Source organism: Carica papaya, chromosome 7 (assembly GCF_054855325.1).
Source record: "Carica papaya isolate Zhongbai chromosome 7, ASM5485532v1, whole genome shotgun sequence".
Taxonomy (NCBI): Eukaryota; Viridiplantae; Streptophyta; class Magnoliopsida; order Brassicales; family Caricaceae; genus Carica; species Carica papaya.
Genome location: NC_142315.1, coordinates 23806190 through 23822977, shown reverse-complemented (window position 1 = coordinate 23822977; position 16788 = coordinate 23806190). Strand labels below are relative to the sequence as shown.

The 16788-nt window shown below is 35.0% G+C and overlaps 2 protein-coding genes across 10 annotated transcripts; both read right to left on the bottom strand.

Annotated features, from left to right (window-relative positions):
* Positions 1 to 1015: 1015 nt before the first annotated feature.
* LOC110807034 (flotillin-like protein 4) lies at positions 1016 to 2853 on the bottom strand. 2 transcript variants are annotated; one of them, XM_088208198.1, is made up of 2 exons: positions 1801 to 2853; positions 1016 to 1720 (listed from the first exon to the last, which is right to left on the bottom strand). In XM_088208198.1, the coding sequence occupies exons 1-2, from the start codon at positions 2731 to 2733 to the stop codon at positions 1193 to 1195; spliced, it is 1461 nt and encodes a 486-aa protein (XP_088064324.1). In that variant the 5' UTR covers positions 2734 to 2853; the 3' UTR covers positions 1016 to 1192. The 2 variants fall into 2 exon arrangements, with proteins under 2 accessions (XP_088064324.1, XP_021887743.1); XM_022032051.2 differs by having other exon boundaries at positions 1825 to 2853.
* Positions 2854 to 3863: 1010 nt separating this feature from the next.
* LOC110807040 (neurochondrin family protein) lies at positions 3864 to 16685 on the bottom strand. Of its 8 annotated transcripts, XM_022032060.2 has the most exons (20): positions 16242 to 16683; positions 16068 to 16161; positions 15790 to 15982; positions 15309 to 15471; positions 14370 to 14506; positions 14000 to 14103; positions 13760 to 13855; positions 13124 to 13217; positions 12305 to 12425; positions 12020 to 12216; positions 11457 to 11548; positions 11337 to 11392; positions 11035 to 11124; positions 10847 to 10946; positions 10547 to 10651; positions 10360 to 10432; positions 5714 to 5877; positions 5324 to 5378; positions 5006 to 5109; positions 3864 to 4459 (listed from the first exon to the last, which is right to left on the bottom strand). In XM_022032060.2, the coding sequence occupies exons 2-19, from the start codon at positions 16068 to 16070 to the stop codon at positions 5054 to 5056; spliced, it is 1899 nt and encodes a 632-aa protein (XP_021887752.2). In that variant the 5' UTR covers positions 16071 to 16161; positions 16242 to 16683; the 3' UTR covers positions 3864 to 4459; positions 5006 to 5053. The 8 variants fall into 8 exon arrangements, with proteins under 8 accessions (XP_021887752.2, XP_088063152.1, XP_088063155.1 ...); XM_088207026.1 differs by lacking the exon at positions 3864 to 4459 and having other exon boundaries at positions 4870 to 5109; positions 16242 to 16682; XM_088207029.1 differs by lacking the exon at positions 3864 to 4459 and having other exon boundaries at positions 4870 to 5109; positions 16349 to 16682.
* Positions 16686 to 16788: the final 103 nt, after the last annotated feature.

The following is a 16788-nucleotide window of genomic DNA, read 5'->3' as shown; positions in this document are numbered from 1 at the left end:
CGCGTGTATTGACAGCGGAATGTCGACCGTTGGATGACTGAACTTGGCGAAAGCCGGGTGGGGTAAGATAGCCTGTGGGCTGTTGATTGTGCATACAGCTGGGGAGTAGTTTGATTGGTGGCGGAGTGGGGTACTGTAGCGTCACAAGACAATGGGGGCACGCGCGCGCAGAAGAGTGGCGTGGGGCCCAATAGAAAAGGATTGTAGAATATACGTGGAGAAATATGAGTGGGTGATGTAGGGATGGGGTGACAACCCACAGAAGAGAATAGGTTGTGTTTGGATAACGGGTAGCAAAAATATTAATGCCGAGTACGGAAGCTCTTAATCCAAGGATTTGATGTGGAGATCCTTGCCCTGGATAGTGACACTTGCACAATTACAGGGTGGGGGATTTAGGGGTTTTAGGCCGTGTTTTTTCTTGTTTTAGGTAAAAATAAGTTTTTCTAATTATTTAATAAATGTTTAAATTAGGTGGAAAAGTGGGCCCATAATAAAATCTAATTGTATTGTTATTATTGCTGGGTCATAGCAAGAGTATCCGAAAAAAGGAAGTTATATGCAAAAAGATTGAGCCATAAAAATACACGAGATATTTTGTTGTCAGCCCAGATATTTCTGCCACTGGATGGGCTGAATCAAACTATAAAACCACACTTTACTTTATATATACACTATAATATATTTATACTGCATTTCATATTTCATAATTGAACCCAAAAAATAAAAAATAAAAAATTCAAATACATTCTTCATTATTTAATTTTTTTAATCTTTGATAAAAATTAATATTTTAGAAATTGACTAACAATAATAATAACAGTAATTATTTTACTCAAATACTTGATTAGATCTAAAAAAATTAAAAGCAATAAAAAATCGGTAATTAGTGATTATTTTTATTAATTTAAAAATTAATGAGTTATTATTTTTATTATTGTTATTGTTTAAAAAGTTAAAAAAAAAAAACAAAGGAAGACGAGAGAAAAAAATAGGAAAAGATGGTAAGAGAAAGAAAAGGAAAAAAGGGGCCCATAAAACTCCCAATACTAATATCCACGTCACATATATATATATATATATATATGACATTACTTATCATACCCACACAGACATATATATATATGAAAGATGAATAAAATGATAACGTCAGCAAATTGATCTGCACCGTTAATAAATTCAACGGCATCGTTTAATTCGAAGACTCGGTACTAGTCAACGTCCCCATCCAAGCCGGCGGCAACATACCGGTTTGCTCGTGAACCGTTTTGAACAGCGGCGGCAACATCCCATAAACCCCCGCGATCTCCTTCAACCCAGCACCGTTACTTCCACCTTCGGCGGCATTTCCCGTTGCGTCGCCAGCGCCGGAAGTCCATACACTGATCTTGGGCTGCAATCCACGGACGGCGTCGGCGTTAATCTTGGCAAGTTCCTGGAACACACCGGAGTTGATCATCAAGAAGTCCCGAAGGGCGGCGTAGTTGCCGCCTAGTGCGTCGAGGAGGGTGCGTAGGTAAACGCCTTGGGCTTGAGCGAGTGCCACGAGACCTTCGGCTTCCTTGTGCTTCGCATATAACTCTCCGTCGGCGACTTGTTGACGGGCGTAGAAGCCAGCGTCGGCTATTGCTCTTTGGGCTTCTGCTTCTTTTTCTTTTTCGTACAGAATTGCTTCCGCTGCTTTCTGCTTCCTGTAAAGCTCCCAGTTTGCTTCTTGCACCTTCAAAAATAGAAAAAAAAATTTATTAGAAATTTAAAATAAATTAATTTAACCGTAGTAAAGTAAATATAAAATTTCACTGTTAACTTGGTTTCATACTCAACACTAGCTTTACTAAGGAACTCAGCCTTAAGCTTCTCCGTCCGTGTCATGGCGTTCATCACTTCCACCTCTTTCTGCAACTCAGCCTCTCTCAAGGCCACAGCTTTAGACGCCTCCACCTCCGCCATCTGGGACACCTTGGCCCACCCTGCCTTCTTCTTCGCCAGCTCCGCATTCGCCTCCGCCACCTCTGCATCCCTCTGGTTCTCATAAATCTTAACCTCCGTCTTCACCTTTATCTCCTCTTTCTTCCCCTCCCCTTGCCTCTGCGTCGCTATAATCTTCGTATCCGCATCAATCCTCGCCGCGTTTTGCAGTGTCTGTCCCTCTCTGGTCTTAGCTCCGATCTCACCCTTCATCCTCGCCTCTGCCACGTCTATTTTCGCCTGGTTAGCAGCCTCCATCTGGGTCTTCTGACCCAAGTAAGAGAAATACTCATGACCCGGAACGTCGACCAGTTGTTTCACGTTGGCGTTGTAGATGAGGAGACCGAACTGGTTGAGCTCCAGCTGGACTTTTGCAAACACTTCTTGTTTGAATTCCTTGGTGCCTTTGAAGATTTCTTCCATGGTCATGGAGGCAGCGAGGACTCTGGTTTCGCCTTCGATGATGCCTTGAACGAGCTCTTTGACGTGGTTGGAGAGCTTGTCGTGAGGTGAGATGAGTTTGGCGTATTTGAGGAGGCTGGCGGGGTCGTCGACACGTGGGCCGATGGTGAAAACTGCCGGGAGAAGGAAGGGGAGTTTCTCGGCGCTCATGGCTTGGACTTCGAAGGTGTAGTTGACGGGGGAGAGGTCGAAGACGGTGCAGGATTGACCTGGGAAAACCCATGCCTTCTTGGCTAGCTTTATGTCTTGGACGCCCCCACCGGTGATGACTAAGTACTCTGACGCTTTGGCTACTCTGTACATGTTTGCTGATAATATATGATTATATGGAGATGGGAAAGGGAGAGCAATTTGTTTGGATGGAAGATGTGAAGATTAGGGAATTGTGAATATTATGTACGTATATACAAATACAGACACATATAAATATATATATATATAAGTGTATATATACAGTTAATTTTGTTTGTATTTGGTGTATTTTTTGTTTGGATTAGAAATTAAAGACCAAGTACAAAAGAAATCATTATAAAAATAGAGGGTTGAAGCTCAAAAAGAGTCAAGCAGAATAAAAAGGCGCAGGGAACTCAAAAAAACGAGAGTAGAAAATTCTTTTTGAGTACATGAAAAGTCAAAGAAAAATAAAACATGAATTGTCAAAAAATTAACAGATATTTATTATTTAGTAAGTTAATTTTAAAATATTTATATACATCAAGAGATTTGTAAGGTGTTGACTATAAAAATAATCAGAACCTTTTTTTAATTATAGAATTTTTAAAATTTTTTATAATCATTAATTTTTTATTTGTGTATTTAATTCACAGTTTAACTCGTATATATAAAATAATTTTTTCTTATATATTGCTCAAATAATTGATGTGTGAAAATGCTCACGTCTATTTTGGCATCTACAATACCTTTTTTTAGCTAAGAAGCGGATACAAGACTTGTGTAAGTGTAATATTATGTGCCTTGTCAATTAATATATACATGTTTTTTATTTCAGTCAACACGGTAGGCTTTTAATTAAGAGATCTAGTTACAAGTATTCTTCCATGTATTAAAAATAATAACAAAACTCAGTAAACGCCATTCGGATTGTTTATTTTTTAAAACAAAAAAAGGAAAAAACACAGAATGTTGATCGACCAAAACTCTGGCGTACCTAATTTTATTAATTTCAGTAAAACTTAGAACCCATTAATTCCAGTTACATATAAAATTTCATTTGATATCATATTTTGTCTCTTTCATTCTAACAAAATCATGACTATCAATTAAACTAATTATGAACGGTAAACAAAAACTACTAATTCCTAAATTATTTTCAAGCATGATCATCTATGTACATTTGCCGTTTGGCTAAGGATTGACCCCTTCCAACCTGGTAGATGTCCCATTCGCACAGTACATTGTTTTGACTAAATCTATTCACTAGGCCAGAAGAAGAAAACTTCAGCTCTGATTTATGACATGAATAGACGAATAATTTATCATCTTCAAGGAAAATTACTTGACGTTATTGTCTCTTATGTACACTCAATTATCAACGACATTACTTCTAAGAAGAGACCAGCGAGGATGAAAGCTACATTTAAAGAAAAAAAAAAAAAAAAAAAAAGAAACTGTGGGTTTAATGAGGGAGTGGATTGTCCCAAATCCTTAACCAAATGGCAGCGTAGAGATTTTAAAATTTAAAAATCAGAATACAATCCAACTGGAGTTGTATGGATCAACAACGAGCTCTAGCACAACTCAGCTTTTGGCGAGTTACTTCTTGTGCTGTATGGCAGTGCAGTACGATAACAGGCCAATGAGAAATGTAATAAACTCAAGGATGCTGACAGTATGCGAAACTAGAAAACAGAACGGATAAACCAAGGTTTCCAGTATAATTTATAAAGCTCTTCTCATACAGCTTCCGGCGTCCATTCGTGGGGCTTAGGCAAACTTCAACAAATTTTTAGGCAGAGCCTCAGCCACTAGAGAATCTCAAAGGCTCGATCATGTTATCCTTCGTGTTCCCCTGATTAAATCAAAGAAAGAATCAAGCTGATAACAGCAATACAATACATTCCTCTCTCTTAAAACCTCTTTCTCTCTCCTTTGTATACATATAATTAAATTAAGCACAAAATACAGCTTTACTTCATCTTGTTTGACCTTACTGCAATTCAATTATCGTGATTTGTTTTCCAACAACTCAGTCCCATGCTTTTATTTTTTGTTATTCTACATAAAACCATTAGCTTCTTAGTTTATGCTTGAGTATATCTTCACTATAAATGCAAATTCGTAGAAGTTGAATGCTAAACAAATCAAAATTTGTAAATTTATATAAAATATATATATATATATATATATATATAAGAAAATACTTAAAAAGACTAACAATTTCCTAGAATGACAAAAGATAAAATTACAGGGACTAAATGGTTAAAAAAAAATCACAAAGTCTGAATTTCAATAAAGTCAAATTACACGAAGTGAAGTTGTGATTTAGATTTAAACGACTAACAGATTTTAATAAATACAATGAAGAACAAGCATAAGAATTTGTCAAGCACTCCACCTCTTAAACAATTTGTGTGAAACCCGAATGCAAGTTCCATTCCATTATCTATCTTCCAACTGCTTTTCTCACTTGAGGGTACCGATCCGCCCATCGAAAATATCCTGTATTGCCAGGGCCGAATAGTTAAAAGCAATTTCAAGAGATTCGACCAAAATATTACCCATATAATAATCATATACAAGATTCTCTTTTTTTTTTCTTTTTTGAAGAAAGTAAGAAATCATATACAAGTGTCTTTACTGTAGAAGCAAGACCGGATGGAATATGCATCAAATTCCAATTTCAATACGGTAAGAGTTGTCAGAGTAGATAGACCTGCAGTAATAATCTCAAGAAGATCGGATTCTACTTCAGCAGCATCAGAAATACCCTGCGTAGATTTAAATTTAAAAGGCTTTTAACATGGCAGTCACACAATGATGCTATATTGAATGGTCAAAATGCTAAAAAAACATAAACTTTTTCGGACGAAGTTATTTCAATACTACTTTAGTACAAAATGCAGAAACTTTAACGTCCGATATATATCTACACAAAAAAACGTAGTAGTTTAACATGTACAAGCATGGAACTTATATTTGAAATATACACTAATCAAAATCTGAAACTCAAAATTACTCCTTGCCATGGGGTCTCTGTTCCTTGGACATTGCCTTTTTTAAAAACATATTTTGAGGTTCAGATCTGAGATTTTATGAATTTTACCTGACCCCAAGCAGCCAAACTTTTTGCAATGAGCTGAGACAAATTGCCAAGAGAGCTAGGTTCAAAGTTCAGGTGATTCATAAGTGCATCCTCCGATGTAAAATCAAATATTAGTGCGCAAATGCTAGCAGCCATCATAGTAATGGATGGATCATTTGTATTCCCTGAAAACGAAAGAAAGTCGAGAAATTTCGACAATGCATATACCTTGAATGCAAACGGGTTTATGAAAAGGAAATAAAAGACCATAAGCACTGCTAGTCATGCAGTCCATCACCAATTCCAAAATATAACTGTAGTCTATAGTCTATCATCCTTGCTAATAAGTTTACTAAAATTGGAATTATAATTTATTATTTTTTCCGGTAGAAAAATTGCTTTTCACATTTTAATGATAGAATTAGAGTGCAAGTAAAAAGATATACTATATCTTAGTTACTCTTCTCTTTTAAAAGGAATTCATGTCACCAATTTCCTGAGAATAGTTGGCCCAGGTTCTAATTACACTCCCATAAAAGCTAGGTGAACAATCTCTCTTAAGTCTCAACAAAGAAGCTGAAAGAATAAAAACCTGAAACTAAAGCAACATCCGAACAATTTATAAAACCACTCGCTAGAAAAACGTATACTAGAACTTATTTATTTAAGAACAACAAAATAATATTACTGTGATATCCCAATCTCATATTGGAAAGATATGCTATTGTTAAATTTCATATAAAGGGCTAAAGTCACGTACTACTAATGACTTGAATTTAAACATTTGAGAGCCAGTAATTTGGATGGGAAAAGTAATTGAGCAAGTGATATTTGAGTCTGCAGTCTCACAAATGATATTAAAACACATGTTAAAGCGATTTTGGACTTTGTGGGGCATTTGGATTAAAATTTTTGATTTTATAATGTATGACCTTGACGAGAACATATTAAGAACTTGAGAGGTAAAAATCATAATATCTCTATCCCATATTGAAAAAATATATCATTATTGAGATTTTATATATAAAAGTTAAAGCCAAACACTATAATAACTTAACTTGAGATTTTGAGAGTTGGTGGTTTGAGTCCTAAAAGTTATTAGGTCAGTGGTGCTTGAGCCCTGAGTGTGATAATTACTCCTAATGCAACATGGAATTACCATCCATGTACAAAAGAATCGATGTACATTAAGTACAAGATAAAAGATCCATTAAGCTACCTGAGTTACAAAGATCAGAAAAGTAGGCAACCACCACTAGTAATAGGAACACTCATTTTTGTTATGGTTAATAATGCAGGACAAATTATGGTTAATTTGCTTACTAAAAAATTGAGAAAAACTTAAACATTGTACCTCGCGTTCTTAAACATCACACCTAAAAATTAATTGAGTTACACAACCAACTATGAGAAATTCTCAAAAAAATATTGAATACTTGAATAATCAATAAGTAAAATTATAAAATTATTTATAATAATTTCTAAATAATTTTTTCTAACTAGAATTAAACTACAAAATAGTAAACTAATAGAATTAGAAATGCTAATCATACTAAGAATAAAAAACTAATACTAATAATATTAAGGATACTACTCCTAATACAATAGGAAAATACTAATTAAAGAAAAAAAATCTTAAGTTACTAAAATTATAACATTATATTTCTAAATAACACAGTAGTTTTACATCTAAAAGAATTATTATTTTTTACCCTCTTTAAGCATATTTCATTCTGCATTTTTGAGATAACTCATTTTGCATTATTCTTCCCTGGTTGAAGAAAACTTGTCCACGAGTTTTGAAGGAACTTTGATACTCAAGCTTTCCTGTAAAAATTTAGAAACTTTTTCCTTAATTATTCTTTTTAGCAGCAAACATGATCAAAACACGTAACTGTTTATGAGTGTGGAATCCTAATGGTAGGATGAAATCAACATATTGACCAATTTATGCTTCAACTTCATCCTTGAGTGAACATCACTACTTACATTCCTCATTGTATTGAACTTCTATAGAACTCTTCATGGGCAGTGAAAGATCTTGAATAACCTCAATATCTTCACTTTTAGGAAGACATAACAGTTCTTCTTGTTTCTCAACGTTGACAGACTCCTTATCTTTTTGTTTTCTACTGACTGGAGATGCTTTTGAACGTTTACATTTTTTCATCTCTTCTATAGTCAGACTTTAAAACTACATCTTTTATATCATGCGTAAAATGATAAGTGCTAGTTATCTCATTATATACTGAACCCTACTATCAATAGCCAAGATTGACCGAGAATAACATGTGTGAACATCATAAGAACTACATTACACATGATTGGATCACTACAAGTACCGTGACAAATAGAAACAAGACTTGCTGAGTTACGAAAATGCTAGATTTATTTGCCTATGCTAGTCTATACGGTTAGAGATGCGGTTGCGTCCAAAGATTGAGTCATTTAATTATAAATATTGAAACAAAACTTTTGCAACATTTTTTTTGTGAATGACAAGCTTCTTATATTTATTTTCACAATGACTCACAATTTGAAAAATTGGAGAATACTTTCGACCTTTTTCTATGTTAACTACACAATTGTGTTCAATTACAGTTAAAAAAGATTTGTCAATCCTATCATCATTGAGTGGTGATTCATTCTCTTCCTCACAATTCCACATGCTTTAAACTTCTTTCACATTTTTGCAAAAGAGACTTTAAACAAGAATAGTAGACAAGAATATATCATTTTGAACTGCTGAAAACCAGTACAAGAGAGAATAACCGGTCTAGGTTAACCAATCTGGTCAAACCCAGTTCAAAAAATCAAGACAAAGCAACAAAACAAAAAGGCCCATTTACAGGTTCGTGTGTGTGGGGTCCATGCCCCGACCTCCATTCGGCAGTCAGCTTGATTGAAGGTGCCGGTATCAGATAGAAGGCCGGTGTAGGACACGATGGCCCGGAAGTCCAGATTTGAGAGAGGCAGCAAGTATGGGGGCTTGCGCTGACCAGTGTGGCAATTTTTGGTGGAGTTTTGCAGCAGTGCTTTGGGGATAGACCGATCAGGCATCTGGAGCAGGTAGTACTGGCAATGTCACCCACCTCCAACAGGTGGCTAGTCGACGGTGCTGGGGGCTGTTTTAGAGTTTTTTTATTTTTCTTTTCCATATGGATTTGGGACTGTTTGGGTGTAGGATTTTGAGAATGTAGGTGTAGATTACTTTAAACTCTGATATGAAATTAATGTAGGACAAATTAGGATTAATTTGCCTACTAAGAAATTGAGAAAAACCTAAATATTACACCTAGAGTTCTTTGGCATCACACCAAAGAGTTGATTAAGTCACATAATCAATTATGAGAAATTTAAAAAAAAAATTATTGAATACTTGAATGATCAATAAATAAAATTATAAAACTATTTATAATAATTTCTAAATAATTTTTCATAACTAGAACTAAACTAAGAAATAGTAAACTAATAGAATTAGAATTGATATTCTAATAAGACAAGAAACTAATATTAATAATATTAGGAATACTGATCCTAATACAAATAAAAAAATATTAATAAAAATAAAAATTCTAAATTACTAAAACTATAATATTATATTTCTAAATAGTATAGTAATTTTACATTAAAAAAAATTATTATTTCTTTCCCATTTAGGCATAACTCATTCTGCATTAGTTACTACCTTCAATGTAATTATGGATCTACTTATAGAGAAACCTAGGAGAAGAAAGTGAGCAGAATACTTCTTATATTTTCTGCTGTTGGGACCTATGTTGAATCCAGCAGGTCATAAAAGAGAATGCAGTGACATCAAGAGTTTAAGACACTCGAAGTGTTTGAGAGATATTCTGCTTATCTCCTTTTTTCACCTTCATTTAGTCTATAAATACCATAGAAAGAAAGCTTCATAATTTACCGACTACATAATTGGCAAGACCCACCAACATAAAGGGCTATCTCTCGAACATAATAAACTTAAGAAACTGCTGACTGCTTAACTTAACTGCATAAACTTGTGTTGTACAATCAATTTCTTACAAATCTAAACACAAGAACTCTACTGCATAAACAAAATTAAACACTCATTAGCTGCCCTTTCTGAATTTTCCTCACTAGCTGGTTGAGGACTCATAACATTTATCCTTTCCAATTACCACGAAGAAGCTCAACTTTAAATAATAGAAACCTAGATAACTTTCCCACACTTATGACAGTCTGATTCACCCATCACTGCTTTGCTAAGATCTGCTGTGCCTTTCGTTTCAGGTTCTATCTAACAAAGATTAGAACCAACAGGTATAAAGTTCAAGACAGTGTTAACTCAATTCCATCAAAAAACGATAATATAACTGAATAAATCCCCTCTTAAAAACATAAAAGGACATTCACTTCATTCAAGCATGATGAGATTTCTGGCTAAGGTTTTCGCTTATAGAAGCAATAATTCAGATGGAACATTCAGAAGCTTATAACAACTAGGAGTATAGAGTCTCAAAAGAAAAAGATATAGGAAAGGTAAGAAAAGGAACACAGATATACATGAAATTTTATGATTTCCGTTTTTTTTTTTGCTAAGTAGGAAATTTTACTTATGAGTTCAAACCAATAAAAAAACAGTACATAAAACCATGTAACGTATTTGAACAATAACAAAAGAGTACCTCCCCAGTATGCAAATGCCTTCAAGAGATCAACAAATGTGGATATATCAGCTGAAAATTGCACCTGTTCTCTCTATTCACCAAAAAATATAATAATAAAATAATAATCATAATAATAATAGTGATACTAAAGATCTCAATGTATTGAATGGAAAGAAGTGCATTAGATATTAAATAATGAGGATACCTTCAAAAGAAGATTCATGATTGTATCACATGCCAAGAAAATGCAACCATTGTCTTCTACATTTTGCCTGCCTGGTCCAATTAATTCTATAAGGCATTCCACAACCTGCAAATATCTCAATATGCTTATTACGATTCAAGATTTAGGGTAAGAGTATTACATATGTACAAAAATTCACATTGTAGATGATACTATGAGCTCAGCAATCATTACTGAGGACAATTGCAGCCCAGCTCATTAATTTAACATCATAAATACAAAATATGATTGAACATTAGCAAAATTGTGACTCCAACGTACAGCTTTATACCCTCCAGAACCAACCAAAACTTTGCACCCCTCAACCGTCATTGTAATTTGGCACAGCATTGGAAGCAAAAAGCAAGCCGAGTAAAATGGCCTGTAAGTTAAATACAAATTCGGTACACCATCCTCCATATATACGAATCAAAGAGAAACTTATGAATATGATCTGAAAGTTGCTGAACCTTGATTCATCTTCACCTTCAACTGTGAGAATATAGTTCAAAAGTTCTCTAACCTTCTCTTTGCAAGCAATGGGAGTTTCGGCAAGATAGCTGAAATAAATAAATACACAACGTTGATAAAAGAATTTGTTATTTATTACTAAGGCTTTCTTGTAAATAAAAAGACAACTTAGCATTCACAAGTATTAGCTTGCATGCGTTTTTACTTTCTCCACGAAATTAACTACATAATCTCCAGATATTTATTGATTCACTATAAAGCTAGAGAGAAGCTTAAACACATGTAGATGAAGAGATGATACCTCCCAACAACACGCACTGAAGCAAGAAGATCATTTCCCTTCTTATGACCATGTTCCTGTAGATTCATCACTGTGAATAAAACAACAGAACAGCACAACAAAATTCAACAATGGAAGTACCTTTGCATCTTGTAGATACTCCAGAACAACAATCATTGTCTCATTAAGAGCCTTGATCACCTTCAGGAAAACAGTTTCGTCGATGAGGTTTTCTGAAAATGTTTCAAAGTAAATAAAACTTCCTAGGAAAAAAGAAAGTTAACATATTTCCAAAATTTAAAAACCAGGGAAAAAAATTTTGAATGGAAGGCTCAATGATTACAAAATGGGGGCAATGAGCAGTGTTCCCTGACCACAATCATCATATGCTAACTTTATCTCAGAAAAAAAAAAACATATCATCGGATGCTAACCAAAAGGTTTTATTGAACATAAGATCTGGGAAGACATAAACTGAAATGTTATTCATTAAAAATAAAGTGCAAAGATCTTTTCTCCTTAGAAGTTTGTGGGTTCAAATTAATGAGGTCCTCGTAGTTGTGGATTTCTAAGTGACGGAGTCTCTAGCTCAGAGATTGTGTAAAATAATTTAATGTCCACATGCTCTTGAAGAGATGAGCTAATTTTGTACTCCCAACCAGGACAAAAGTAAAAGTTAGCATGCTAGCAAATCCAGAATGTACCTTCATTTTCATTAACTCTAGATATCAACTTGATTATCTTCTCCACCAAAGAAAAGGCAATAGCCACTTCCCGTTGCTTTAAAAGAATAGTCTCAGCAGTTGAAGAACTCCCAGAAGATTCATACTTCAAGTAAGCAAGTTCATTTAGCAGAACAGCAACTTCAACCCTTGATGACTCTAAGACAAGCAATAGACACCTGAGGGGAAAAAATCTAATACAAATGAACCATCCCAGCCAATAATAAAGGCTTTTTCAGTACCCCAATAGTAACATACATTGCTTACCTATCTGCTGGAATAGGGTCCTCAACGTTGGATAATTTTACCTGTCCAATCAGCCATTCTTCACCCATTATCGACACCATAGACTCAGCAAGAATAAGGGCGTGGAGCTTGTCAGCCGGGGCTGCATATTCAAATTCTCAACTCAATTAAACAATTCAAATTCTTTGGAAGTTAGGAAGCGGCTTGATATAGAAAAATATATTATAACTCAAATCATCAACTTCAGGAAAATGAACCCAAGCCGTGTACACAGACTATGTACCAGTCAGAAACCAGAGAGCACCCAAATACTTAACAAAATAATTAATTCTTTTTCAACAGAAAGAGAACCGTTTCACCCACAAGCACCAAGGAAGAGCAGCCAATCACAAAAATAATTAATTCCATTCAATAAAAACCAAAATACTTGACCAAAGACAACCTAGATAATGATTCACATGAAATTTATATATGTGATGTTACTCTACCATCTTGATCCTTTACACTCAACAAATACGAGAGCAACCTGTCCCAAATTACCTCTTAAGTTCTAATAATTCTGGAACAAACCAAAGATAACAGCTACTACTTGTGAATAACAAAGATCCCTCTCTCTATGAAAGAATAACTACTCAAAAGAAAAAATGTATTTGGCAACCCAAACCCTGAAATATTTTATCAAATATCCATAATGAGGAAAAAAACAAGTTTGGCATCTTTTATTTTATAACGGAAAACGTATATAAAAAACAACAGAACGCTTTTTAGAAATATCTGTACAGCACAGGTACTCTACGGAACCCAAAGAACTCGGGAGAAAACAAGAACTGTTCAACATACCTACACGATTCTGTAAAATGGCCACAATACCAATACGCATATAATTTGACCAGCTCTTATCTGGAATTACACGAAGAGGTCCATGAAGAAGTGCCTAAAGATGCCATAAAGGGTGAGAATGAATTTCAAAGGAGGGTCAATCTGCTACTAATCCATATGCATGTCATAGAACAATAATGGGTAAATGACAGATTAATTCTAATGGATTCAAGATCTGAAAGTTTTGACTAAAAAAATTGAAATGCTGTGACTTCCTAAGCATGTAAACACATTTTCCAGCCTCGAAATGAAATCTGTGTATGTTATAGGAATGGTAGCAAGGACATCCACCCTTTTAGTAGGTCTTTTTTTTTTTTTTTTTTGGATTCATGTTTAAAGTGACAGAGCTCAATAAGTTGACCAAAAACATTTAAAAGGAAAAAGAAATCAAGTACTTAAAGACAGATACCATATTATTGGGACAAAACTACATATTGTCAAAAATCAAGCCCTCTGTGCTAGATGATAGGCCCAATACTAAACTGAAGTGGAAGTCATAAATGTGTAGCCATTAACAATCACCAAAAACTCTTCAAATTAATCAGTGACATCATCCTATGATATTTTCTAACAGACACTATGGAGATGAATACATACAGAATAATCTGAAGAGAAGATTCCAGAGAGTAAGTGAAGTGCTTCAAACTTCACAGCATTATGCAAAGCAGAAAATGTCCGAGCAACTGTGCCCACCTAAATTTAGAAACAAATGCATAGATTTTCTTAACATTATTAAAGGTGAACAGCAAAGTCAAACAGAAAATTTTAGTCTTTTACAATTGAAACCCATACAAGAAGAATAGTTAATTATAAGGCTACTGAAAACTTGAGACTCACCACCATAGACAGCTCTAATTGACAGTTGTTGTCAATGCTATCTCGAGAAAGCTTGCTTAACAATAAGCGCAGAAGTTTAATAGCAAGTTCCGTCGCATGAGAACCTGTAGAATAAATATGTGCATGAACTATTTGACAGTTGGCTTTCCTCTACTCAGATATATATAAATCAAATCAATCACAAAACATTTTTCCACAAGAACTGAAAGTACATAGATGGTAATAATTATAGTAAAAACAGTAGGAAATATAACTAGGCTCAGAAATTTTGAATATACATACACATACGAATTGCAACAAAATGAAATGCATCAAAAAATTTTCCAGAATGCAACAGCAGATGAATAAAAAAGTTTTTAGCATGATTTACCATCAGATAAAGTAGACATCTGAAAAGCTAGTACTTTCAAGCCTCCAGTACTGAAAAATGTCTTGATTCCCTCGTCACAAGCAGCTGACACCAAATAGAGAAACTCATAGCATTCTTCACGAACATGTGAAGCCGATCTAATTCCCGGAAAAACAATTGAAGTTAGGATGGAAAAAAGAAGAAGAATTCACAAGTTCTCCCTGTGACATAAAAGCAACTATCCTGGGCAAGGCAAGAGAACCAAGCACTATAAAAAAAAGGATAACCAATATCTCTCCATAAATTTGATTCTAAGTGAAAACTTTTTTTTTCTGCATAAGAGTACTTTCTCATTGTAGTGGGTTCTGTTAAATGTACACAAAAAAATCCCATATTTGCAGCAATTTCTGCTAAATAGATCACTCAACAATACATAATAGATTTCTGTTCCACCACCCATCACCCAATCGCTATGTCAGTACCGACATACATCTATCTTTCCCCAACCATGCATAACTACTACCAACTACTGCCAAAACCGTTAACTAATTAACTTATCAAAAAATAAACAGTAAAATCAAATTACTCATCCCAGAACAACCCCTCAAAGTCAAATTCTCCTTCAGATCAGTAGACAAACACAAAGAGTAATAGCTTGAAGGAACTGTTGTCATCCACAATAACTTACTTAAATATCAAAGACACACAATTTCTTAAGTCCCATATTTAAAATAATTTCTCAAAAGTGACTTCATTCTGAAGCACCACAAGATATAACAACGATATTGATTGACCTTTATTTTGGATCATATCAATCATTCTATGTCCTTCCGTACTAACTAGAATCCACTGTGAGAGTCTAAAACATGAAGTGGAAATGAACGAGTATATTAAGAAGTCAACAAAATTAAACGACAGTTTTCAACAGATATGAAAAAGTTCCAAAGATAAGAACCATACTCCGACGACATTATTTCCAGTATATATGGAATCTTCGAAACCATCTCATCTGAAGAAGCAATCTCAGGAACACGACAGAATACAGCAAGGACTGTAACGGATAGCTGCAAATATGCTTCACGATTATCATTTCCACTGGAACTGGTAATTCCTTTTCCTAAACCTAACCCCGAAAAGAGAAAAGAAAGAATATGAGAAACAATGCTCTTCAGTTATAAGCACAAAACCAAGTGCACAAACTCAAAGTTCTACTTAGACTGATCTCCTACTGCTCGTTGTGAACTTATAACAAGAGAACCAATAAGCAAATATTAAAAAGGAACCATAAAGCCCAAATCCAAGAGATGTAGAGTGAAATACATTGTGGAGTACACTTGATCCCACAAACTTTACTGCCATAATTTTAAGTGAATAGGCAGAAAAAGTAATTATGAATTTTCAACAGTTTAAGGGAAACCACACGGAAATGCAAAGAAAATACCAGTCCTCAATAGGCGAACCAGAAACTGTGCACCGATAGCATCGTAAACTCTCTTAAGCGAAGCGAGGTCGTTGCCTTCGCAGAACTTGGTGACCAGAAGGAGACCAGCGAGTCGCTGCTCGTCTCTCTCGCCTTTCAACAGCTTCAAGCAATCTTCAAGAGACGGAGATTGCTCTTGCTGCAGTTGCAAGTCCTACAAAAGAAAAAGACAGCAATTAACAGAGAAAGTGCAGAGAGAGAGAGAGTGAAAGGTAACTCAAAAAGATCCACTTGCTCACCATTGAAATCCAGTATTCGATGGAAGGAAACGGGCGAAGAAGAGAATTTCTTGCAATTCGTGCTTGAATTTATTTTGGAGGCTTCGAGAGGGCTCTAAAGCATACATAACAAGCAGAAATTAGAGGGAAATTATGTGCCGTCCTGGATAAAAAATATGAAACGAAGGAAATTACCAAAATATCCCCTTCAGAACTTGAAATTTACTGTTACGGATACAGATAAAACTAGATCATGGCCAAAATCGAACGAGACTGGAAAGATTTCAGAGAAGACTGGAAACCTCGCAGAAAGAGAAGATGGTGTACCAACCAATCGCCAATGAAACACAAAGGAAGTAGGAAATTTTGCAGCAAAAAAGCAGTGGCAGCCAGTGGTGGAGTGCGCTGGTGGTCCGCAATCGATGGTTGACGGAAGCTTATGGCTTCACGAAACGAGGACATAGAAGAGGTAGAGATGAGTGACATAGAGATGGAAACACCGGCGGGTAGTGGACTCAGGCGGCAGAGAGCGTGGTGACCGGGACGGTGGCGGCTACGGACAGAATTTCCCTCACTTTTTTTTTTTCTTTTAGGCTTTACTGGGCTTCGGCCTTTATTTCCGTTAAGTTTGGTTTTCGGCCTATAAAATTATCCCTCTTAACCCAAAAAAAGATAAATTTTTGGTTATGTGATTTTTTTTTTTTTCGGTCATAATTCTGTACAATAAAAAACATTTTATTTG

What these genes read in the sequence shown, in the direction of transcription:
- LOC110807034 (XM_088208198.1), bottom strand. Translation starts at nt 2,733, where the DNA reads ATGTACAGAGTAGCCAAAGCGTCAGAGTACTTAGTCATCACCGGTGGG. An exon ending in AGTATGAAACCAAGTTAACA is followed by an intron (nt 1,721 to 1,800) that starts GTGAAATTTTAT and finishes CTATTTTTGAAG; the next exon opens with GTGCAAGAAGCAAACTGGGA.
- LOC110807040 (XM_022032060.2), bottom strand. An exon ending in CATTTTACAGAATCGTGTAG is followed by an intron (nt 12,426 to 13,123) that starts GTATGTTGAACA and finishes TTGAATATGCAG; the next exon opens with CCCCGGCTGACAAGCTCCAC. An exon ending in GTTTGGCTGCTTGGGGTCAG is followed by an intron (nt 5,379 to 5,713) that starts GTAAAATTCATA and finishes AAATCTACGCAG; the next exon opens with GGTATTTCTGATGCTGCTGA.